This window comes from Symphalangus syndactylus, chromosome 19 (assembly GCF_028878055.3).
Source record: "Symphalangus syndactylus isolate Jambi chromosome 19, NHGRI_mSymSyn1-v2.1_pri, whole genome shotgun sequence".
Taxonomy (NCBI): domain Eukaryota; kingdom Metazoa; phylum Chordata; class Mammalia; order Primates; family Hylobatidae; genus Symphalangus; species Symphalangus syndactylus.
The window spans coordinates 9,205,997-9,230,315 of NC_072434.2; the positions used below are offsets into that span (position 1 = coordinate 9,205,997).

The following is a 24,319-nucleotide window of genomic DNA, read 5'->3' on the forward strand; positions in this document are numbered from 1 at the left end:
AGGCTGTTTGGGCTCCATCCCCAGAAGGCTTGCCCTGCCCTCCCAAGGTTTTCTCTCTCTGTTTGCAGAAGCCCAGACACTAGATTTGAAGCTCGTTCTCCCACCCGCTGAGGAGTCGCTGTAGCAGGTAGAGGCCCAGGTCAGATGGAGCTGGGTCCCAACCGTGGTCTGACTGTGGGGCCCGGGATCTGCAGCCCGTCGCTGCACCCTCCCAGCCTCAGTTTGCCCACCTGTCCATGGGGATAGGCCTACCTCACTGCACAGTCCTGGGACTAGCGCTGGTGTAAGGACCATAGCGCATGGTGGGGGCCACGTGCCACTGGTTCCCATCCTCGTGGTCAGAACCCAGGGCCTGAGCTGGTTTCTACTCAGCCTCCCTAGCCCTGAACACCCAGCTCTGTCATCCTCCTCCGAGGCTCTCCCAGTCCCAGCCTCTGGGCTGAATCATAAAGCAGAACCAGGCCTTCACATCTCCTTTCCAGTTTTTAATGTTTTTCTTGTAAAACCAAAAATATAAAACTGGCAGGGGAATGGAAAACAAGTTCTGCATATTTTATATACACGAGGTCTGTGATTTCAAAACCACTGTGGGGAGGAACGGGAAGACACGATCGAAGGAATATTACAGGGCCACGGATCCTGGCGAGCACCTCTGTGCGCCCAGCTCAGGCTCGGATGGCGGCTCCCTGGCAGCGCTGGGTGGTGTGGCAGCACTGGCTCCCCTGGGTCATGGCCTGGCTGTTCCGGCTGTGGCCTGGCACTCCCACTAGGTACACGGAGGGTGGGAGCAACAGCAGGTGGGCAAGGTGGCATCTGCAGTGCTGGACGGGCAGGTGCATGGTGGGGGCTCCTTCAGGTGTCTGTGTAGATGGAGGGGATGTGGCCCAGGCAGTGGTCAAAGCCTCCATTGGGGAAGAAGCCACAGTCCTCGGGGCCGCTGGACACCACATCTTCAGATGGCTGCTGTGGCAGCGCTGTGGGGCATGAGGCCTCAGCCAGGGCCTCATAGCCTGTGAGTGGTTGGGAAAGGGTCAGCGCTGGAGGCAGCAGGGGCTGTGCCTGCTCATGCTTCCCAGTTCCCAGGCCCCACCCCGCCTGCCCAGGGTCACCCCCTCACAGTGTCCCGTTGGTGGGGCCTGCTTGGAGCCCCCAACTTCTCCAAATGGGGGAGCTGGCCGCTGGGGTGGGGCGAGGGCTTGGGAGGCACCCTGGGCTTGGCACACCCAGGGGGCCCAGGGCAGCTGGGGAGACAGGCACGGGGTTGACTCAGGGAGGTCCATCACCGGGGCTGGGCTGTGGGGCAGAATGTGGGGGAAGGAGAGGGGTAGGGTAGGAGCAGCTCAGCCCTTGCCCTCAGGGGCTGGTCCCCTCCTGGCAGAAGGACCAGCTCACCCACCCTTTCAGTTGCATCCCCCAACCAGACTCAGGAAACCCAAAGAAGGACACCAGCACTTACTGGGCACTTAGTAAGTGCTCATTTCAGCTTGCCTCGCTTCAGCTCTACAATGCTCCCCTGCGGTGGGATTCACTGTCCTGTTCTATAGCTGAGAAGGCAGGCACAGAGGCCAGGATGCTTGCCTAAGGTCACAGTGTGAGCAAGGGGTGCAGCTGGGATTGAACCCAGGTCCATCTGGCTCCAGAGATACTGGCTCTTCCACCAGACATGCTGTCTCCAGGGCGGGGCCACCGCTCAGAGGCCCTTGACTTGGGAGGGGCTGGGAGGGGTCATCTTCTCTAGCCCCTGCCCTAAAGGCCTGCCAATGAGCTGCTGTCATGCGTTTATGTGGCCTAAGACAGGCAAGCCTCAGTCTATGCAGTGGGGTTGGGCCAAACTGTTCTGAGGCCTGCAGCCCCTGAAGCTTGTCAGCCTTGTTTAATGCTCTGTGTGTGATTTTTGCCTGACCAGGGAGGTGTGGGCAGAAGGCAGCTAAGCGGGCCTGGAGTGGGCACTGGGGAGAGGGGAGGCCGAAAGAACCTCCCTAGGCCAGTGTAGGGGCGGGGCAGGGTGTGGAAGCTGCCTCCTGCTCCATTCAGAGCTGTTCATTCTAAGCCTTGCTGCTCAGCTGAGAAATCCCATGTGGGCTGGATAGAGGTGGGGAGGACAAGATGGGGAGAGCCCACAGTGCTGGGCACCTCAATTCCAGTATACACAGACACAGGGCACCCATCTTCCATGTGAGCCCCATGTCACGCAGGGGGCCATGCACACACGTCTATCCCGCGTGGTCACGGCACACGTTTACCCACAGGCCTGTGGGCACAATCCTCAAACACAGGTGCACACGTGCACGCAAGCACATATCTGTGGAAACAGCCATGAGTCATGGGGTGGGTGACACAATGTGCACACAGACGGGGTGCACGGACATCCACATACACCTGGGGTAACACACATGTGCCAGCTCCTGACACTCACGGGGCACATGCCGCTCAGAGCCCCCTGTGCAAGCCCTGCAAGCATGGGCACACACAGACACCCGGCATGGGCACAGGGCACAGGTGTGTGGACATGGACCCACAGGGTGGTATGTGCCCGGCTGAGACCTCAGTGCTTGTCCCTATATGCCTGTCCCTCCACCCTCCCGCTCACACCCTCAAGGCTGCCCCAAGGGCCTCTGGGGCCGGTCTCAGGTTCCCCTTTGTTGGAGCCCTGGAAACCTCCTGTTAGACCTGGGTCCAGAGGCTGTTTTGAGGGTGGGTCTCAGCTGGAGGAATTCAGGGAGGGCCTAGCCCCTCCCTTCTGATGCCCCTGCTCTGACTAGGCCTGCCCTACTGATCTGAGCCTGGTTCCACCTGGGCTGCGGGTACCCTCCCCTCTCCCTGGGCTTCTCTAGCCAAGCCTGGGGCAGAGCTGGGGAGGCCCAGGGCCCTGCAGGGCAGCACCGGGTACCGATGTGGGGGAGGAACAGCATGACCTCCAGGCTCTGTCCCCGCCTAGTCTCCTCTGCTGCCAAAGGGAGAGCAGGATTTGTTCATTCCCTGCTACATCCCCAGCTATGCCTGGCACACAGTAGGTGCTCAGTAAATAAAGTGAAGCAGTAATTAAACCATGAGCTCCCAGTCTGATTCTTCAGAAACCTGTCAGCATTCAGACACACATAAGGCTCGCAAAGCTGTGGAAGGAGCATGCACTTTCCAGTCGGGCAGGTACAGGCAGTTCTGCGGGGTCCTGGGACCTCTCTTGAGCCTCTACTTCCCCCTCTGTAAAGTAGGGATGGCCCCACCACATAAGCATCCAAAGGCTGCAGGACAGCGTGTATGCAGCACCCAGCACCGGGCTGAGCCTCGGCAGGTGCCCAGGACCGGGCGCCACGCAGGCAGGGCTCACCTGTGGCAGGCAAGGGTGTGCTGAGGCTGTGGTAGCCATTGGGCCGCAGGGGGTTGAAACCGTGGGTCTCCCCGACCAGTCCGTCCCCACCAGCTGCTGGTTCGGCCATCCGGTAGCAGTCGCCGTAGGGGAAGAAACTCTGGATGGAGTGGAAACTGCCCTGGTAACCTGCAGACAGGGATGGCAGGGGCCGTGTTCACAAAGGAGAAGTGCCCAGACAGGGAGGGGAACATCCTTGCTGCACGCTCCACCTCCCGTGTTGCCCTGTCCAGGCATTGTGGGCGTGGGAGGAGGGCCCAGGGCAGAGAAGGTGCAGGAGGCTGGGGCCCCATTCTCAGCTCCGCCCTGCAGGGAGGGGAGGGCAGGCGAGGGGTGGCTGAGATGGTCTCACGTGGCTGCTCCTGAGTCACCCATGGCTGATGCCTACTCCCTCCACTCGCAGGCGCTCAATCCCGCTCACTGGCCTCTCCTTGGGTCAGCGGGCCTTTGCCACCTTGTCCGGAACACGCTGTTCCTCACTCTCAGAACCAGTTTTCTCCAGGCTGTGCCCTCAGCTGGGCCTCTTATGTCTCCTGTCTCCCAGCTTCTCTCAGCCCCCAGTGACCAGCCGGTCATTCTCTGAGTACCTGCCTCCCCCACTAGGCCACTGTCTCCTCGTTCCTCTGGGGTCCCTGAGTGGGAATCGGGGGGTTATACGGAGCGGGACCCTGGCCAGAGCTTACCTTGCGGGCTAGGCAGAGGCGGGGGTGGAGGGCTCTGGAAGGGTGGGTAGGACGGCTTGCTGGGGAGTGTGGAGAAGCGTTGGCCCCCTGGAGAATGGCTCTGAGAGGGTGGGGGCAGCGGCGGTGGCCCGAGCCCCTTCAGGGGGCTGACTATTGGTGAGAGGAGGCCGGGCCCCAACCTGGAGAGAACAGAGACGCCCGTCAGCAGGCAGGGGTCTGGAGGGTGGGGGCCAGAGGCAGGGCTGCTGTGGCTTACTCCCCTCAGGCGACGGGGAGCCCACTCACCAGCTCACCTGCTCCGACTTACAATAGTTAGAAGAGGAGCTTTTATTTTTGGTCATGTTCAAGCCAAACTTTTCAATCCTGTAAGCTTTGGAGTCTGGTATTTAGGATAGTCAGCAAGGAACACAGGTAAGAGGCACAACCTTTCCAGCTGAGAGAACTGTGTTCAAACCCCTAATTGCTCTCATTGGCCAACTATTTTGGGCAAGTTGCTCAATGTCTCTGAGCCCTGGTTTCCTGGAAGGGCTACTGGCTCACCACCGGGCACGCTGCAGTGTTCATTACCTGCTGGGTGCCTGGCTCTCTGCCTCGTGCATGCCACTCTGGCCACCTGGACGAGGAGCCCTGGAGCAGCCCATGGCACTCACAGTCAGCACTCACTGAGCCCCTGACTTGCCCCAGGCCCTGGGAGATCAGTGCCTCTCTGAAGGAAGCAGGGCTATCTGGAAATGGGGAAAGCAGATGTGGAGAGAGGCTGGGGTCTCCGCATCTGTGCCGTGCCAAGTTCCTCTCTGCTCCCTCCAACGTTGGCAGCCCCTCCACTGCCCCTCCAGTCTGCTGTCACCATCCACACGTGTGAGGCCCCGTCACTGTGAGCTCGCTGAGGACAGGGGAAGCAGGGCCTCAGTGCTGGGTCCCTGGCCCAGCCACTAATACACTGTGGGTCCCTGTCACTGTTTTAAGTTCATGAGCTGAATCCTCATCACACCTCCAGGAATAAATTATCATTATCATCATCATTATTTTTAGGCCTGTCTTATGGGATGATCAAGTGGGACAGCGTCTTCCTGTATGCACCAGAAACCGTGGACAGTTGTACATGAGCTGTGTGTTCTCATGACCAGTTCTCCTGGCTGAAGCTGGGCCGGGGCCTGGCCGGGGAGTGGCTCCTGCTTCCTGCAGGCCTGCTGTGTGGTGGCTGCCTTATCCCCATCCCATCTGGGCACCCACAACCCAGCCCTCCCCTGGTTTCCTGAAGCCCCTCTAGGGAGGGCCAGGTCTTGGCCCTTCTCGGTCACCCGGTGCCCAGCGCTGGGCCTGGCACACAGCGAACAAGCAATGACACTAATAAATGAGTTTCTGAATCTCTCAGCTACAACCCCCAGAGATTAACGGCATTGCAGGATTAAGATGAACCAGATATGAAGGGGAAATAACATGCATTTTCAAAAGTTTGTTTTTCCTGTCTCCACCATAAATTCACATTTGCCACCTTCACAGCCAGTGAAATTAAACAGAACACAACTCTCTCCACAGCAGACATGACGCCTGAGGCTACGCTGCTCTACCTGAACTCTTTAAAAGGCAAAAAAGATTTTCTGGAGCTCCTCCTCTGAGTCATGCAAATGATTCCTAAATCAAATATTTTTGCTTCAACTGGAACCTATAAAAATTAATATAAAACCTCACTGGCCTGGCAGACAGAGGGCTTCATACCTCGCACAAGGCTGGGAAAAAAAATGCCCTATTCGGCGTCTTCTCTGAGCCAGGGAAAATAAATTTGGTCATGAAGTCAGGCCCTCTTAGCATATTTTTGAGTGAATCAGATAATTCTGTCAAGCTATTTAAACGTCCCAGCAAACCACTGGGGAGCCACGAGTGGCGGTTCCTTGTTGACTTTGGCAGGAAGTGGAGGCTGAAGGCCCTTTCCCCACTCTCTTCTCAGGGGATGAAAAAAGAAACCCATTCACGCTGGGCCCGGGCCTGGTGTCAGGCACGAGGATGCTTCTCTCCTGCAGCTGGACCCGAGGCTCCTACCCGCAGGCAGGGGTGGGCAGGCAGGGGTCCCATCTTGTCATCACTCTGCTTCTCACTGCAGAATTCTTGACGGGCACTTATGCAGGCGGCAGGCAGGTGATGAATGAGGCGGAGCAGAGTGCACGGGCCCGAGCAGCGAACGGCCTTCGTAGTTTATTTTTCTTTGGCTGGAGATGTTTTTCGGCTGGTTGGTGGGTGAGCAGGTGGCCTGAGCGGGTATGGGTGGGGGCGGGGACCATCGTAGTGGAGACTGTGCCAGGTGAGGCACACAGTGTCAGGCGTGTGTACGGCTCTCACCACCTTCCTCAGGGAGGGCCTTATAATGCCTTTCACAGAAGCAGCAGCTGAAGCTCGAGGAGGGCCCGGTTTTCTGGGTACACCTCTGCACCCCCTTCAGGCAGCCTCTTCATGGCTCTCTGCTCACAGTCACAGCCACAATCTTCCCCTGCCTGTCAGCAGCCCCTCTGGACCCCCAGCTCATCCCTGAGGCCCCCTCCTCTCCCTGCCCAGCTCGGGTTTCCCACTCCCGCTGCCTCTGTGCCACCACTGCCTTCCTCTGCCTTCCGGGCTCCCCCGCTGAGCCTGAACCGGGCCCTGGCTTGGGATGCCGTCTGTCCAGTGCCCCACAGTCCACCCCACCCCTGCAATGCCGCCCCGCGTCCTCATCCCCAAACCTGACCACATCACTGCTCAACACTCTTCAGGTCGAGTCTCATCCCAGGCCTTGGGATCTGGACCTGGCGACATCTCTCCCAAGTTCGTCACCCCACACAATGACTCATGTTTCCCAGAACACCCCAAGCTCTCACCATGCCTACCTTCACTCTTGCTACTCCTTCCTCCCAGCTTCTCCACTCATCCAACTCCAGCCTCACCTCCTCCAGGAAGCCTTCCCTGACACCCTCCTGGCAGCCACACCCCACTGGGCTCTCTCCTCTGGGCTCCACAACCCTTCTGCTTCCTTGCCGCACACCACTGGCCCCCTGTGTGGTTGGTCTCCCTCTCACAGTAAGTATCTCCAGGGCCAGAGTCATCTGTGGCACCAGCACTGGGCCCAGGGCCTGCCCACAGGGGCTCCATAATTGAACACCAAATGAATGGGTGAATGAATGGCAGGAGGAGCCGAGTAATAATAGGAGCAGTGGGCCACAAATGTGGCGATGAAGCCAGGCTGGCCCCAGGCGCAGGCAGGCCTCGGCCAAGGCTGTAGCCAGGTGGAGGAAGGGCAGGGAAGGAGGAAGGTACTGGGGCCAGGCCTGCAGGGACAAGGTGATCAGGAAAAAACAGCAGGGAGGGCAGGAGGGTGGGGCTGTGAGGCCTCCCTCTGCTCATTTGCAAGAAAAACAGATTTTGGCAGATCATGGTCCAGCAATTAACACATTCACCATTTCCAGTCAATTAAGTGGCCACAGTGAGAACCACATTGGGCGCAGGAAGAGGCTGCCCCTCTCCACAGAGATCCTGAAGTAAAGGCTCCCAGGCAGCCCCCGCAGGCCGGGCAATGTCACAGCTGCAGTGGCTGGAGGTGGGTGTGGGGCCCAGACCAGCATCTGTGGAGTGCGCGCAGTGGGCAGTCTGCTCCCAAATGCACAGATGAGGCAAGGAGACGCCAGAGCGAGGCCCCGAGGAGGCCTGGGTTCCATTCTGCGTGTGGCAGCCCAGAATGCAGGGGCCGCTGGGAGGGGCCACAGCATTTTCCCAGGGTCCTCCAGTGGGGAGGAGGGGCTGCATGAAATGAGGCATTCAGAAGCCAGTACAGTCTACTCAGAGTTACTGCAGGCACCAACAGAATCATGCACACATGTGTGTCGAATGCAGTCTGCAGTCCGTGTTCCCTGAAGGCTGGCTATTTTATTATCAGTAACAAGCAGATAGATAGTGCAGGACACCTGCCCTCCCCCCGAGATCCCCCCTTGCTGTCCCTGGAGGAGGACTGGCCTGGTGTACATACCCATCCCGGGTGCTCTCAGCCATGGGCAGAGGGGACAGATGGTGGTGGGAACTGGTGGTGGCATCCAGCGGGTGGTGCCTGGAAGGTACATCGTGCGCTGGGGGCAGGAGGCCCGATGCGAGTCCGTTATGGGGGGTGATGGAGCCAGGATACACACCTGCAGGGAATCAAACAAGGCTCACTGGACTCTGGCCACTCCCTGAAGATGGCTGTGATGGCCCAGGAGCTGTGTGTGCCTGATGATGGAGAAAGAAAGACAAGAGGGAAAATGAACAACATCGTATCACTGGAAGTTTAGGGGCCCCAATGAGGGAGGTGCTGGCCCCACTCCACTCAGTTCAGCCTCGCAGGCCCTGGCTAAAGGGCTGTGTCCAGGGCTGGGGCTCACCCTGATAGCAGAGGTGGAACTGGCAAGGGGCTGTCAGAGGCGTGGGGTGCTTAGGGTGTGGGTGTGGGTGTGTGTGTGTGTGTGTGTGGGTGTGTTCTGAGATGGGGGCATGTATAGGGCAGGCTGCCTCAAATCTCTGTGATGCTGTTCTGGAAAAGAAGAGGCTTGTTCTGTGTGGCCCCGGAAGCAGACAGAGACCCAGGAATGGAGAGAAGCTTGAGAGCAGACCGCAGCCCAGGGCTCGACAGTGCCTTCCAACAGCCAGTGCCGCTGCAGGGCAGTGGGCGGCCCTTGCACAGAATAACTACCTCCCCCAGAGATATGCAAGCAGAGCCGGGGTGTCCATTGTGAAGGCTTCCAAAGAGAGATGACTGCACTAGCTGGGTGGCAGCTGGCCTGGGAGACCTCTGAGAAGGGCTGCCATGGATGGTTTTATGGGCGGTACACTGAACAAGGGTCCCAACTGAGGAGAGGAGTCAGCCTCATTCTAGTCTCAGATTCTAAACCTTCAGAAGACACCTTCAGGGTGATGCCACCTTTTATCACCTTTTACCCCATAAAGTCTTACCCTTGTTAAGACAGGAAGGCTAATAAATCAATGGCAGACACTAGGTCAGAGTCAGACCTTGCTCCAGGGGCCCAACTGAGGGTTTGGAGTTACTGAGCCCAGCACTCCCAAAATGCCTTCACCAAGAAACCCTAATCAGAGTAGGAAATAAACTCCTACTCTGGGACTGGAGCCTAAGAAAGACACGGCAAGAGTTATAAGGTTTTGACGTTGTCTATTTTATCTAAAAAAAAAAAAAAGATGAATGCACCCAACCCCTGCATTCCAGGCCATTACACCCAGAATGGAGCCCAGGCCTCCTCAAGCCTCGCTCTGGCTTCTCCAGAGCTCATCGCTCTAGGGAGTGGCCAGTTTTGCATCCCTTCTTCAATCTGGCCATGTTTATTTTAATAGCAATTGACATCATTTTCTCTGAAATCCATGCATCCAGCAGATGCCCTGGGAGGACTCTGTGTGACCTGGGGGCTAGCCTGGGGCTGCACTGATGTGGCGTCCATTCTGATTGGCCAGCGTGCACCAGGGCAGCTGTTACATACTGAATAGCACTCTGGTTACCATGGATCCAGACCAGTGCTCTTATTACACCATAAGGACCAATCTGAGAACACACCAGTCTCATTTCATGAATGGGGTAAGGGAAACTTTTACCTTCTCAGTTGGTTGGGGTTCCAAGGCTAGCTCATCCCAGGCTGGCCCCTTTGGCCCAGGCCTGCAATTCAGGAGGCTGTTGCAGGGAACGGAGCAGGGCTGTGGCAGGGACGGCAAGCTCAGTGCCTCAGGCAGCATGGCAGGGAGCAAAACAAATGAAACTGCACAGATTAACAAGGGGAGCAGGAGGGCCTGTGGCAAAGGGGAGAGCACACGTCCCAGAAAGACCTTCACATGGAAACCGTTAAAAAACAAGCCTGTAATCCCAGCACTTTGGGAGGCCGAGGCGGGAGGATCACTTAAGGCCAGGAATTCGAGACCAGCCTGGCCAACATGGCAAAACCCTGTCTCTACTAAAAATACAAAAATTAGTCGGGCGTGGTGGCATGCACCTGTAATCCCAGCTACTTGGGAGGCTGAGGCAGGAGAATGGCTTAAACCCGAAAGGTGGAGGTTGCAGTGAGCCAAGATGGTGCCACTGCACTTCAGCCTGGGTGACTCCGTCTCAAAAAAAAAAAAAAAAAAAACCCACCACCACCACCAAAAAGTGCCCCTTTGCCTATGAGGCCAAACAGTTTGCAACTCCTGGCGTGGAGTTAGAGCTGCAAGCACCCTACGTTAAGTTACATTGTGTGAGATTCAACTATCAGAATAACTACCATTAATTAAAAACATACTATGTGCCAAACTGTCTTTCCACATTATCTAGTTTAACCAGCTTGACAAATGTCAGTGAGGAACATAATATATTCCGTTTTAAGATGAGGAAACTAAATATTAACAAGTTGAATGGCTTGTCCAAAGTCACAGAGTAGGCGGCTCGTCAGGCCCATCTTCCAAGAAGCAGGGGGAGAAAGTCCACTTGAGGCCAGGGCTAGGAGCGGCTCCAGCTCAGGTGATGGTCTGGATACCCGGCTGAGGCCTCGGCTCTGGTGCAGGCATCACCGCTGGCTGCTGTGAGACCCGGGGGCTCTGGGCCACCGTCCTTACCGCTCCCTGCCTCTAGGACTCTGCTCCCAGGCCTAGCACCACCTGTCTGTCCAGCCACTGCCTCCCTCCCCAGCTTAGGGGAAGGCGCCTCCAGCGGTGTCTGTGGAGGGAGCCTGGCGAGGAGCTGCCCACGGTTTGAGCCACTCATCACTCTCCTTAGCGTCTCTTCGCCTGCCATCTTGAACCAATTTGGGGGCCTGACAGCTGGGAAGGCTTAGAATCCTGATCACTCCTGCACCTTCTCCCTCAGCCATGCTGACCTCATGCTTCTCAAGTCCTCACTGCCCATCACATTACCCTGGATCTGCTCAGGATGGGCCTGGCAGATAAGCTCCCGGGGGTTGGGTGGGGGGTCTCCTGTGCAGAAGAGAACTGGTCCCTACTTGAGGGAGCGTCCTGCAACTGGACAATGGGAATCTGGTGTCTCCCTCTGCAGCTTGTCCCTCACCCTCTCCCCTCTGTTCTGGACTCTGCTAATCCTCCCTGACTCAGTCCCCTGCCCCTGGGCCAGGTCCCTGCCTGTCCAGCCTCCGCACCAGGGACGGACACAGGGTGGGTGACTGAGTGTGTGAACTAGAGATGCTGACCACGTCAGCGAACAGCAGATGGGAATGAAAGAACCATGGGACTGCGAGGGGCAGCGGGAGTGGGGGCGCCACGGGGCCTGATGGGCTCTCCCCAAAACGCACCACTTCAGGCTGTAAAGCTGTGTCATCAATCATCAGCCGTGAGCGCTTAACCTCTGGCCCTAACATCTGTTCCCTTCTCAGCCATCTGCCCTGCGGCCTGCAGAAGAACCCAGCAGGCCGGATCCTGGGGGATCCAGGACCCCAGGCTTCACCTGGCTGGTCCTGCCCTCCCTGCTGCACTGGAGGCAGCTCGAGGACAGGGCCAGCACCGGGCCTGGCAGACAGCAGGTGCTCAGTATAGCAGAGGTGCAGCACTAGCAGCAGGGAGGTGTGGGCTCTGGTTAAGAGGACAGCCTGCACAGATGGTCTGGGTTCCAATCCTGCCTCTGCCACCTGCTACCTGTGGCTCGCGTGTGCCTTCTGAGGCTGACGTGAGGATGATGGCAGTGATGTCCACGCACAGTCCCTGGAGCAGCACCTGGCTCACAGTCCCTATGTGCTGGCTGTGCATGACTGTAAGGTGGGCGAGCACAGTCATTCTTCTCACTCACCGTGAACAACAGTGAGATGATCAGTCACATAGGGTTTATATAAGTGACCGCATCCATGATCACATTTGTTCTCATAGCAGATGAGATCCCTCAGTGCCTGGGAGGGAAACTGAGGCTCAAAGCAGGGAAGATACCACTTATTGTCACAGAGCAAGGGCAGTAGCTTCAGCAGGAGTGGCTCCTCCAATCTGTGCTGATGAGGCCTCAGCTGATTCTGTTTCTCATCGGTAGCATGGGTTTCACATCCTACTGCACAGCGTAGTTGGGGATTGAATGAGAGGATATTTGTGAAGTCAGTGGCCCAAGCAGGTGCTCAAGAGATGGTAACTGCTGGCCCTGTCCCTTCTCGCTGGGACGAGCCTGAGGCTGGCATCTGAGAGAACAGGCTTGCAGCCTGGACTGGCTGCTGACTTCTCTGGATGACCTTAGGTGATTCCTTCTCCTGCCCAGGCCTGAGTCTTCCCAAGGTAAAACTGATGGGGTAGGTACAAGACATTTGCCCTGGGGGCAGCACTGCTCCTCTGCAGCAGCTTTCTTTCCGACTGAATCAGGAGGCAGCTTCTGAGGCCTTCTCAACACAGAGCTCCAAGTAGTCACTGTCATCACCATTTGTTAGGAGCTGGCACTTGAGATACCTTCATCCCTGGGTTGGATCAGCCCCCCGGTCCCTTCCAGTCCTGCCATTTTAGCAATTCTGACCCTGTGAGAAGCAGCCACACAGAGGGGTCCTCTAGCTAGACGTGAGGAGGGTACAGACCCTCCCCTAGGCACCCATCTGCCTGTGTCCTCGCCCTCGTGGACCTGCCTGAGCACAGACCCCTGGAAAGGGGGACCTATGAGAAAGGCTAAAAGGCTTTTCTTCCTGAGGCTGTTTGGCAAGTGCTTTGATATATTTTTAAATCTGTTGCTACTTCAACATTGAGGGGAAAGAATAAAAAATTAGAAAATAAAAAATGTTGAAAATGGTTGGAGTAATTCAAGAAATCCCAGAGGGCAGGCACAAAGTCTGCTCTGATACCGTGGTTTCTTTAGGGGAGTCGGGGGTAGAGCACAAGGACTGTCAGCTGGAATCCAAAGGCCATGCTGCCCTTATCTGGGCTGGATGCCCAAGCCACAAAGCTAGGAATTCCTGCTGTGGCCTGAGACCTGCCCCGTGGCCCACGGCTGCTGGGAGGGACAGACAGGCCACCTCAGCTGGACCAAAGGCCCTTAGCGTCTGGTTGGAGGGGCCTGCAGAGTCCCAAGGGCTCTGGGGGCCCCATCTCCAGGCCACAGAGTTGAGCGATGAGCTGGAAGTGATTTGGGCTAAGTTCCTATCCTCTCAGAGCCTCAGTTTTCTCCTCTGGAGCAAGAGTCAAGGCCAGGGGCAGAATGGGCTCTTCTTGAAGACGGTTCCTCCCTGCGGATGATCCTGGCAGCATGGGCCATCAGCAAGGGCACCAGAGCCTCTCTTGATGATGCTCGGGGCAGGGCCGTGGGTTCCCCCAGCCCAGCTCTGCACATGTCCCCATCCTGGGTGCTGGTGACTCCAGAATGAGGCAGACCCTGAGCCTCCTTTGAGGAACTCACAGCCTGGTAGGGGACACAGATGGGCAGATGGGAAGTAGAGTGACAGCTCAGAGTGCTCAGCACTGGGGCAGAGCGAAGCCCAGAGGAAGACTTCCTGGAGGAGGGGACAAGGAGGTGGGTCCTGAAGGAAGAGCAGGAGCTACCTTCATGAAGGGTGGGAGAAGAGGGCTGGCTGGGTGTGGACAGTGCCCGGGGGTGGGGGGGAGCAGGAGCAGAGAGTGTTCGGGGAACTGCACCCAACATGCCAAGGAGGAGGCAAGAGGCTGCCAGGAGGACCCAGGCCCCACACACCTTGAAGGCCAGGCTGAGAGGGGTGAGGGCTTTATGCCCTGAGCAATGGGGAGCCACAGAATAATGTGAAGGAACGTCCGCCTAGTTAGAGGAGCTGCAGGGAGAAGATGGATTGGAAGTAGGGAGCCAAAGGCAGAGGCAACCAAGTCCAGATGAGTGAGTGCCTGCAACAAGTCATGCCCATGTGGGCAGCCCACTGAGCATCACTTGTGCTTGACTGTGGGCAGAGAAAGGCCCCTCCTGGGCTACGCCCCTGGCCCTGCCTCCCCGCACACATACCTGGGAGCAGCTCCTGGCCCAGGCCACAGCCACCCTTGCCATCGCTGGCAGCCAGCTGTGTGGACGCGTGGAGCTGCTGCAGGGCCAGACACTCGGTCAGGACGTCGGCCTCGGTGTCAGGGCCTGCGTGCAGCTGGGGAGCAAGCAGAGGGAAAGGAGGTGTTAGTGTGAGACCCCTGCCCACCAGCAACCCTCCCGTTAGGGGACAGGGCAGAAAGGACTGCAGCCCCAGGGCAAGACCCTTCCCTTCACTGTGCCTCAGTTCCTCATCTGTGAAACGGGCTGACTGTGTACATCGTGAAGATGTTGTTAGTCCAGGTCCTTTGAGAAGCAGATGCCAGGATGGGATTCAACATGCAAGGATTTAAATGGGAGACGTGCCATCTGTGAACTGGATGGGCTGGGAGAGCCCAAGGACTGAGAGAAGGAGGCAGGGAGAAGGGGTCAAGCGGGAGCCTCTGGGACAGGGACTCAGAGAGTCCTCAGCAGCCAATGCCTGCTGGATGTCAGGAGTCCAGTGCCTCCTAGGAAGGCTCTGCCTCAGTGTCCCTGCTGGGCCTGCCACACTCAAGTCATTGCTGGGAGCAACCTGTGGGAGGTGTGGCCTCAACACACACACAGAATGGTGGCAAAGTGCAGCAGTGGGGCCTCCCATGGGTAGCTGAGGTCTGCAGGTGCGTTCTGTGCAGCCGCACCGGTGAATGGACACGGTAGGAGTAAAGCACAATAGGTGTGCAGTCAGCCTCCCCCAATCCCGCCCCAGCTCTTTCTTTCTTCCTTCTTGGTACAAGGTTCAGTGGAAATAGTTCAGGGCTAGGGATGAAGAGCTGGGCTCAGATCCCATCCCACCTCTTCTTACTCCCTGTGTAATGCCGGACAAATAACATAACCTCTCTGGGTCTTGCCTACCCAGCCTGTAATAAGCAGCAACAGTCACGCCTCACCCCAGGCTGCCATGAGGAGTAATGAGACGATGGCTGGGGGCATGCTTTGGAAGTGCTGTAGTAGGGGTGGCTGAGCTCCAGCTGGCCGAGCCCCATCTGGTCACCCCATCATGGGCACGATGGATCAGTAAATGGACTTGAGGTCCCTTGGCTAAGGGTGAGCCTGGGCTGGGGTGCACCCAGTAACCCAAGCAAATCTTTGGCCAACAACCCTTGGCTGTTCCCAGTCACCTCAGAACATCTTCCAGAGCCAGGATGGGAACAGGGTGAGGCCTTCAGGACACTGGGTGATGACTGGGGCAGGCACCTGGATGGGAAGGGCCCCTTCTCTCAGGGAAATCCCAAAGCTTGGCTCATCCAAATGCTCATCTTCCCCAGGACAAAACAGACCCAGAGAAGGCGAGAGCCCTGCCCCATATCACACAGCAGCTGAGAGTCAGCCCCGAGGGCTTTTCTGCCCTCCCAAGACAGCAGGGCCAGGCCCAGCCTTGGAGAAGGCATGCCCAGCCTCGAGATGGGCTCTTGGTTCCCTGACCCAGCAGCTGTTTTCCATGTAAATTAAGTTTCCGGCAAAAGAGAGCCAAGGCATGTTCTTGTAGACCGCAATGTCGATCGGATTAGGAGCAGCAGGAGAGGAGAATTAAGGAAGAAAAGCATTTCTAATTCTCTCTGAAACGCAGCAGGGCTGCCAAGGACTTGTCATAATACAAGGGTCGCTTTACCAAGAAAGATACATCATCCCTGATGGCTCTTAATGGATTGCTTATTGTTGGGAAGTTTGCAGATCTGTGGCCCCAAGTCCCCGGGGGCTCAGTGCGAGCCAAGCACGGGGCCTGGGAAAGCCAGGACAGGATTCTGGTCATCGGGCACTGGTCCGCTTGGGACAGAAGCCTCCCTGGTGTGGAGCTCCAGTCTACTGGAGCCTGGGCCATTCCCTGTCCCCACTCAGGCCCTCAACCCGAGAGCAGTGAACGGAGCTCAGGCCCTGGAAGCAGACAGGTCTGGGATGGACCTTGGCTGTGGCACTTCTGGGGTGCATGATGCTGGGCTGGTTTGTTAACTCTCTGGGCCTTAGTTTCTCCAACTCTAAAATGAGTGTCTCATGACTCTAGTCCCCACATTTTGGGAGGCCAAGGTGGGAGGATTACTTGAAGTCAGGAGTTTGAAACCAGCCTGGACAACAAAGTGAAACCTCTGTCTCTACAAAAAAAAATATTAAAAAAAAAAAGCCCGGAGCAGTGGAGCATGCCTGTAGTCCCAGCTACTCAGGAGGCTGAGGCAGGAGGATCACTTGAGGCCAGGAGCTGGAGGCTGCCACGAGCCATGATCATGCCACTGTACTCCAGCCTGGGTGACAGAGTGAGACTTTGTTTCTAAAAATAAAATAAAATGGGAATTTAAAACAGTGCCCACACCTACGGTTTTTTTTTCTTTTCTTTTTTTTTGAGACAGGGTCTTGCTCTGTCACTCAGGCTGGTGTGCAGTCCAACTCCTGGGCTCAAGTGATCCTCCCACCTCAGCCTCCTGAGTAGCTGGGGAGCTAGGGTTATAGTGAGGCCCAAATGAGATACAGGATATGAAGCCCCAGGTACAGTGCCTGAGCCTCAGAGGCACCTGGGCTAAAGCACATCCCCTCCCTCCTCAGGGAACATGGAGGTGGTGTTTCACCGGAAAGCTCATGGCGCAGGATTTGACCTCGTCCCTCTCTGCTCCACAGCTTCCAAAGCTCCCCACTGCCTGCAGGCTGGAGACCAACTTCCCAAGCCTGGCGGTCCCCTCCCATCTTCTTTCCCACTGAGGCCCCTTGCTCCCAGCACCCCATCGCTGTCTCCCTATCCCAGGGCCTGAGGCAGCTGCTTCCTCCAGCCTGCAGGCCTCTGCTGTTTCATTCCTGGCAGTGCCACAGTTCACAGAACAATGCTTGGAATACAGTAGGTGCTCTGTAAATCTGGTTGAACCAATAAATGCGATCTTCCCACTCTGTCCTCCTCTGTCATGCCAGTGTCCCGAGTTGGTCCCTGGTGTTTCTTTCACTCCCACACCCTCCCTGGCACTCAAGGACCCTCACTCCCTGGCCCTGGAGTTCCATGGGAGTGCAGGCGTGAGTTCACCCAGCCAGGTGGGCTCTGCCACCAGCTGCAGTCCTGTCCCTCCTGCCATGGCCCAGTCCCCTCAGGAACTCACATACGGCTTGTCCAAAACAGCAATTCCCAACCCATTTTCTACATGGCCCTCAGGGTTACCTCTCAAGGTGCCATGGCCCTGCTCTGCTTAAGACCCCTCAATGGCACCCACCGTGCCCTGGACATGGCCCTGCCCACACCACCTCTCCTCACTGAGCTGCTTGGCCGCTGACCCCGCATGCAGTGGGCTTCAGGCTTCAGCCCTTTGTCAGTGCCAGTCACTCTGGGGAGCGTTCTTCTGAATTCACCGGCCCAACACTTAGTCCTTCCCCAGGACCAATGAACACATACACCAATTTCTGTTTTGAACTTTTAGATTTGTGCCAGGTATAGTTCTAAACCCTCAGCATAAACCATCATTTACTCCTGACCGCAGCTGTCTAAAGCAAGTCCTTTGTTGTCCCCTCTGATGGCTGAGGAACCTGAAGCCCAAAGGCACGTGCCTGGGTGCAGAGCCAGCAGAGGCAAGCCCGGCGGGCCCACTCCACGCTCACACCCGTAAACACTGCACCCATGCCTGATGCCACTTCCTCCACGGACCTTCCTGCTCCCACCCAGAGGGGCTAAGGTCCCCTCATCTGTGCCCTGACTTTTCTCTGCACATCTCTCTTGCCATCTTAATGACATGAGGTAGAATCATCTCTTTGTGTCTGCCCTCGCCTGCCAGGCCACTGAAAGTGGGGCCGTGCTTTTTTATTTCTGCATCTTCCGTGCCCAGCACAAGGCTGGACATCATGTGTTTACCACACAAGCCGTGGGAGGTGCACAGATGCATGGGGCGAGGAGCTGGTGGGCAGTCTGTGGATGGCAAAGGGCCAGCTGGGGGTGTGGAAGGAAGGGCTGTGGGTCAGCAGAGACACTCAGGGCAGGTGGGAAGTGGACGGACGGATGAATGGACGAACGGATGGACGAACAGTGGCATACAGCAGAGTGGGCGGATGCACGTGTTGAGGGTGGGCACCTGGCCTGATGTGGTGCAGGCGGCTGAGAGGTGGGAGGAGGCCAGATGAGGACGGCTGGCTTACCTTCTTACGCACCTGCTGCTCTTTGGCTGAATGGGCCTTGACGTGCTTGCGGAGGGAGCTGGGGTCTGTGTAGCGCTTGGAGCAGCCAGGGATCTGACAGGCGTACGGCTTCTGTAACATGGGGGGCACGGGTAGGGTGAGTGAGGCCCATCCCTATGGGCCACGGGCCTCTGCGTGACCTGCTGTGGGGAGGTGACCAGGCGAGAGGCTGGCTGCAGGCCAAGAGTACTCTGCCTCAGCCAGCCTGGCCCAGCTGTGGGGAAGGCGCCTGGCCTGGCAGCAGAGCAAGGGGTTTGTGTCTTCATTCCGCCACCATCCTGGGACCTCAGGTCAGTTGCCTCTCCTTTCTGAGTCTCACCTTTCTTCTCTGAAAAATGGGGCCATCTGAGGTCTAAGGGTTCTTCCAGGTCAGATCCTGGCTCTGAGCCAAGTCCACCCTTTGGACCCCACAGCTGCAAGTAAGCATTGAGCAGACAGGGAGTGCAGTGAGACAGGAGGCTGGGGGGCTGGGGTGCTGGGGAAGGAGGCTGGGGAGGTGGGGGGCTGGGGGTAGGGGAGGTAAGAGAGGCTGGGGAGGCTGGGGGGCAGGGGAGCTGGGGAGTTGGGGAGGCTGGGGAGGCTGGGGAGGCTGGGGAGGCTGGGGAGGCTGGGGAGGCTGGGGAGGCTGGGGAGGCTGGGGGGCAGGGGAGCTGGGGAGTTGGGGAGGCTGGGGAGGCTGGCGGGGCTGGGGGCTGTGCCCTGTGCATGGGGAGTGGACAAGTCTCTTCCCCTCAGGCCCCCATGGCTCACCCAGAATATAAGAAGTGGACCCCAAATCCATCCCCACTGTCCCTCCTGAATTCCTGCCCAGGCCCCACCCTGCCCTGCAGGCCTCAGGCTCCCCACACACAGCCAGAGGGGAAGGTCTTTCTCACAGGCCCGCTCTTGCCTTTGAAACCCCTTGGTGGCTCCCTGGTGCCCTACAGGCCATCTCCCAGCACTGCAGGCCCTGCACCTCCCACCATGAGCACCTCCTCAGCTCTCCTGCAGCCACGTCACCTCCTCTCCAAGCCCTCCTCGCATCCTCCACCTCCTCCCGGGGCCAGAGCATCCCCCTAAGCGCTGTCCAGCCTATGTGCTGGGTTTGCTCAGTGTCCGTCTTCTCAGCCAGGGAGCGACTTGTCTGATTCATCCCAGGTCTGTGTGACCCAGGGCAGGGGACTTGTGGCTCTAATTGAATCCCAGTCTCTCCCAAGGCTTCCACAGGACTCTGCTTGAGGACTCTGGCCACTGCTTGGGCTTGAAGCTCACAAGGCTTCCCTTTGTGGACACGTCTAGTGCTTCCGCTCTCTTAGAAACCTCTGCCCTGCTGGGACTGCAGGGGACAGGAGAAGGATTGGAGGAAATGACACCTCTCAGAGTGAGTACCAGGGACTGCCGTGTCCTGCCAGACACACCCACGTGGAACTGCCCCCAGAACCTCAAGGCAGCTTTGCCCCTGCTGGACCAAGGAGAGGCCAGGCCAACCTCAGACCCAGGGAGAGGTACCCATGGCCCTGGGACCTCATGAGGAGGGGAAGCAGAAAGAGACGACCATACCTTGGTGCTGCCATGGAGAGTTGCCAGATTAAAGAAACGGAGGAGAGCAAAAAGAGAGAGACAGCAGTGAGAAGCTTGCTGGGGTTGGCCTGGGAGGGAGAGCGGAGGCCTGCCGCGGATGGCCCCTGCTGCCCCCAGCCCGCCCCACCCCAGAGGTAGGCTCCCTCTCTCACACACCATACACACACACACACACGCACACACACACACACAACCACCACCACACACCACACACACACCACACCATACACACCCATGCACCACACACACACACGTGCGTTCACATGTGCCCAGGCACACACATGGCCCTGCCCTGTCCCTGAGCCGGCCCCAGGACTGTCCCTTGGGGATGCTGATACAAATCCACTCGCTTTCGTCTAAAAGCAAACAAGCTGGCTCTGTATCTGCCGGCACATTCGCCTGGAAACGGACGGCAAGGCCCATCTCTGTGTTTGTTTTTCCAGGGCCTGACGTGTGTAGAACATTCCTCAGGCTCCATTCCCCGTGAGCCCTCGGGAAACCCTGTGGCCATCCCCAGCCAGCAGCCAAGCCCCGCCTGGAATGGCCATGTGGGCTGCAGCGCCGGGCGGCCTCCCTCTGTCTGTAATGAGGAGGCTCAGAGTCTGTCGTGCGGAGCCCCTGACCATCTGCACTTGGAGGCCAGCTCTGCTGGGAGCGCTCCCCTGTGCGGGCCCCGTGCTGAGCACCGGCCATCTGCCATCTCCCTGAGGCCACACCCACTCCATGAGACTCATCCTGCTTTGCAGAAGAAGAAACTGAGACCTACATTTTGCCCAAGATCCCACAGCGGGGAGAGGGAGGGAGCGTGTGCAGGCCTCTGCTAGAATGCCTCCTCTGCTCGGTGGCCTCGAATGGTCAGTGAAGTGGGCAGGGGAGAGAGAATCATCCCAGTGGGGACGCTGAGGCCCTGTGCAGGACAGCACTCAGGGGATCTGTGCACTCAGGACTTGAGCCCCACAATGACAGCCTGGGACACGGAAGGATGTGGTCAGCGCCCAGTCAGTAAGAGGACAGGCAGGGGAAGGCTGCCCAGTCCGTGTGTGGGGCCTCACACCTGCTACCTCAGCTGACCTCCCTCTCTCTCTGAAGCAGGGGTTTTACCTCTCAGGAGGCCCAGGGAGGTCAGGGGCTTTCCTCAGACCTCTAGGACCAGGAGTCAGGGACACGGTCAGAACCCTGGCCTGGTCCTCTCCAGTCTGTTCTGAGAAACTTTCCCACCCATGGAGAGAATCCCACATTCTCCAATGCCAGAGGGGAGCTGGGGACATGGCTGGTCCCCTCTGGAAAGCAAGGCCCTGCCCTGTGAGGGGCCTGACCCGAGGGGCCTCTGGGAGCGGGTGCTGGGACAGCAAACTAGCAACACAGAGCTGCCTGCGGTGTTTATGTGGGGAGCTGGATCCGAGTGGGGTGCTGGGCTTGGCGGCTGCACTTCCCAGGACTCCTGGGGACCTCTTGGGGAGACGAAGGCCTGAGATAAGCCTGCAGGCTCATTCTGGGCCTGGCCTGACCTAGACCTTGGGGCTCTGTTCACACACCAAGTGGGGGCCAGAGGCCTGTTGCTTTGGGGCTGGGTCCAGGAAATGCAGTAAGGAGGGAGGGAGGGAGGAGGAGGGACAGGGAAGGTGGCCCGAGAGGCACGGGAGGGTGGGGAGAGGGTGCAGGGGGGCCTGGCACTGTCAGTGCTGGCTTGTGGCCTCTGGGAGACATAACTGGGGGTGCTGGGGCACAGAGCCTGCCTCTCAGGGGCTGGGCCAGGGTGCCACGGGCCCCTTGGGCTGAAAAGGTGACAAAGGCAGGGAGATTTGCTAGCATTGCTCCTCACTTCATGTCCGCAGCACAGCCTGTGACAATGAAGCTGAGAAGGGGAGGAGAGTTGGGTTCGGGTTGGGGATGGGGCCCTTCGTTGCCACCCTCAACCCTCTGCTCTGCTGCATCCCCCAAGATGGCTGCCACATCAGCTCTTCCAGCAGAGAGCACTGGACTTGGAGTGGCGCACCCCGGGTTTGCATCCCAGCTCTGCCACACACCTGCTGTGGACAGGGCAGATGACTCAGTCTCTCTGAGTCTCAATTTATGAAATGGGGATAATGGGCCCCATCTTGGTTGGTCACCAGGATGAAACTGGGGGCAGTATGTGTGAGACTGTGGGGCCAGATGTGCAGAGTGGCCCCCTCAAGGCCTGGCCTGGCCCCAAGAACATTGCTTTCCTGCTGTTTTCTGGGCACTGAATCTTTTCTGGGTCTCGGTTTTCCCAGCTCTAAGGTAAATGGCTGGCATCAGAGACCTGCAAGTGCCCTTTCAGCTCTGACCTCTGCTGTCTCATGGCCTCCAACTTACCCTGGAGGGGTCAGCTGCCCTCCTGGGCCCCTGTTTCCTCCTCATCTGTGAACTGGATGGGCTGGGGGGCAGCTACCCAAATCCCCCAGCCTCTGACCCACAGAGTTCCCCAAACACCTGCAGGAAGCATAGAGAAGCCAGCCTGGGGCCTGGACATGGCTCTGCTGCAGACCCCAGTCTCCTGCAGCACATGAGGGCTGGGCTCCTCCTCCGGCACGTGCCCCTCACCCAGGGCCTAGTGTAAGGCCCTGGTCTGAGTCAGCTCTGCCACCGTCCAGCTGTGCGATGATGAGCAGGCACTGGCCTCAGGTGTCCCACTTCCCTAATCTATCAAATGGCTTTGTGACTGCCCCTGCCCAGAGCGCAGGGTCCGTATGAGATCCTGGGGGGTGAAGTTTTAGGAAGCGCTCTATTAATGGCACACGGAGGGCTGCCTGGGCAGACACTGGAATAAAGCTGCTGTTATCTATGCCTGGCACAAACAAGGGAAGGGAGGTGGGAAGGGAGCCAGTATCTGGAGGCCTGGGTCACCTGCAGGAGCCTGGAGTCTTAGGCACTGCCCACCTCCACTCCTCACCTGCAGGGCTCAAGGGACAAAAGACTGCCCTGGAGAGCCTCTGACCTGTGTCTACCGAGGGGACGGGAAGAGCAGGGAGCAATCTGCTCCGGCATGGCTGACAGGTTCTGGGGAGGGGACACAGGAAGGCGAGTGTGCTCTCTCCAGGAGACTGTGCGTGGCTCCGGTGCCCAGGCTGGTACCCACAGGCCAAAGCATTGCTTCTTAACTGGGGCAGGTTTGCCTCCCCTCACCCCTGGGGACATTTGGCATTAGAGAGTTTTGGTTGTTGTGACTGGGAGTGGGAACACTCCTCCTATCTAGTGGAGAGAGGCCAGGGATAACTGCTCAACATTCTAGAATGCAGAGGACGCCATCCAACCCACTACCCTGCCAAGCATCTCCTGCCTGGAACATCAGTGGGGCGAAAGGGTAAGGCAGGGGCTCCGCACTGAATGAGTGGCAGGTGTGCGGCCGTCCTCCACCCGCCCTGGGCCTCTGCCTGCTGGGCCTACCGTGTCTAGGTGGGTGCGCTGGTGCTTGGCGCGGTCGCTGGAGTTGCTGAAGGCCTTCTGGCAACCCGGGTGCTGGCACAGGTACGGCTTCTCGCCCGTGTGGCTCCTCAGGTGGATCTTGAGGTTCTCCAGCCGTGAGAAGGCCTTGCTGCAGCCTTCAAACTGCAGGAGAGGCTGGTGAGGGGAACTCCCAGCCCAGTGCGCACCCCACCCCTGCATGGAAACTAACCCCCCAGGCCTGCCTGGCCCCAGCACCCCTGCCCCTCCCATCCTGCCACAGCCTCTAGAGCTCCAGATTAGCTGCCCATGAAGTGCTCAGGGCCCAGGCCTTATCGGAAAGGCCTGGTGAGTCCAGAAAAATAGCACCCTGACTTAGAAATGGGGCATGAGGGCTGGAGAATAAAGTGGCCTTTCCAGTTCTGGACCTGAAAGGCTCCCCTCCCCAGGGCCATCTGGAAACGAAGCACTGCCCTGACCACAGCACAGCCCTGAATCAGGACTCTGGGGGCAGGCGTGTGTCCCAGCACAGAGAGCTGAAATATGGATGGACCCACAGCCCGGATCTGAATTGGACTCTGTCCCAGAGAGGCTTTGGGCAGTGCTCTTGACCCCTCTGCGCCTTGTTTCCTTGTTGTCAAGCTTGAGACTGTGTGGCCACCACTCAAGGCTGACATGAGGGCCCCAGGGGGTAGGACAGTGAATGTCATGGGGTTTGTCCGTCTGGAGCACAGAGTCGATGCTAACTACTGTCAAAACAAGAGCCACATTTGTAAACTGAAGGGCCCTTCATAGATCCTGTGGCTCTGTGACCATATACAGCCCTCCACACCTCTCTTTAGGCCCACCCCACGCCCTAGATCAACACCAGGGGTTGGCCAGACAGTTTCCAGCCTTGTTCATTCAAGTCACTCAGCAAGGAGTGTCCCCTCTTTCACAGCCACCCACCAACCTCCCTCAGCCCTCACAGCCACCCACCAACCTCCCTCAGCCCTCACAGCCACCCACCAACCTCCCTCAGCCTTCAAAGTCAGCTCAAATGCTGCCCAGCAGAAGCAGCAGCCTCTGGTCCTTCAGTGTGATGAGCTGCTCCTTCCAGCTTCTCCCCATCTGTCCCTGTCCCAGCCAGGCTGATGTTCTGGCCATCTGCTTGCATGGGTGGGAGGAGGTGACCAGCGCTGACGGGTGCCTGCTACATCCAGGTATGGT

At 58.1% G+C, this 24,319-nt stretch overlaps 1 protein-coding gene across 5 annotated transcripts in view; it reads right to left on the reverse strand.

The window, feature by feature from the left end:
- Positions 1-472: 472 nt before the first annotated feature.
- GLIS1 (GLIS family zinc finger 1) overlaps positions 473-24,319 on the reverse strand; it is a 237,084-nt gene continuing 213,237 nt past the window's right edge. For 4 of the 5 annotated variants that reach the window (XM_055233516.2, XM_055233515.2, XM_055233517.1 and 1 more), the window contains 7 exons: positions 23,114-23,275; positions 18,107-18,217; positions 13,955-14,087; positions 8,042-8,198; positions 4,051-4,229; positions 3,329-3,496; positions 473-1,010 (listed from right to left, as the gene is read on the reverse strand). In XM_055233516.2, the coding sequence (XP_055089491.1) occupies positions 853-1,010; positions 3,329-3,496; positions 4,051-4,229; positions 8,042-8,198; positions 13,955-14,087; positions 18,107-18,217; positions 23,114-23,275 (1,068 nt within the window). In that variant the 3' untranslated portion in view covers positions 473-852. The remainder of the gene's footprint in view (positions 1,011-3,328; positions 3,497-4,050; positions 4,230-8,041; positions 8,199-13,954; positions 14,088-18,106; positions 18,218-23,113; positions 23,276-24,319) is intronic. The other variant, XM_055233518.2, reaches the window with a different exon arrangement.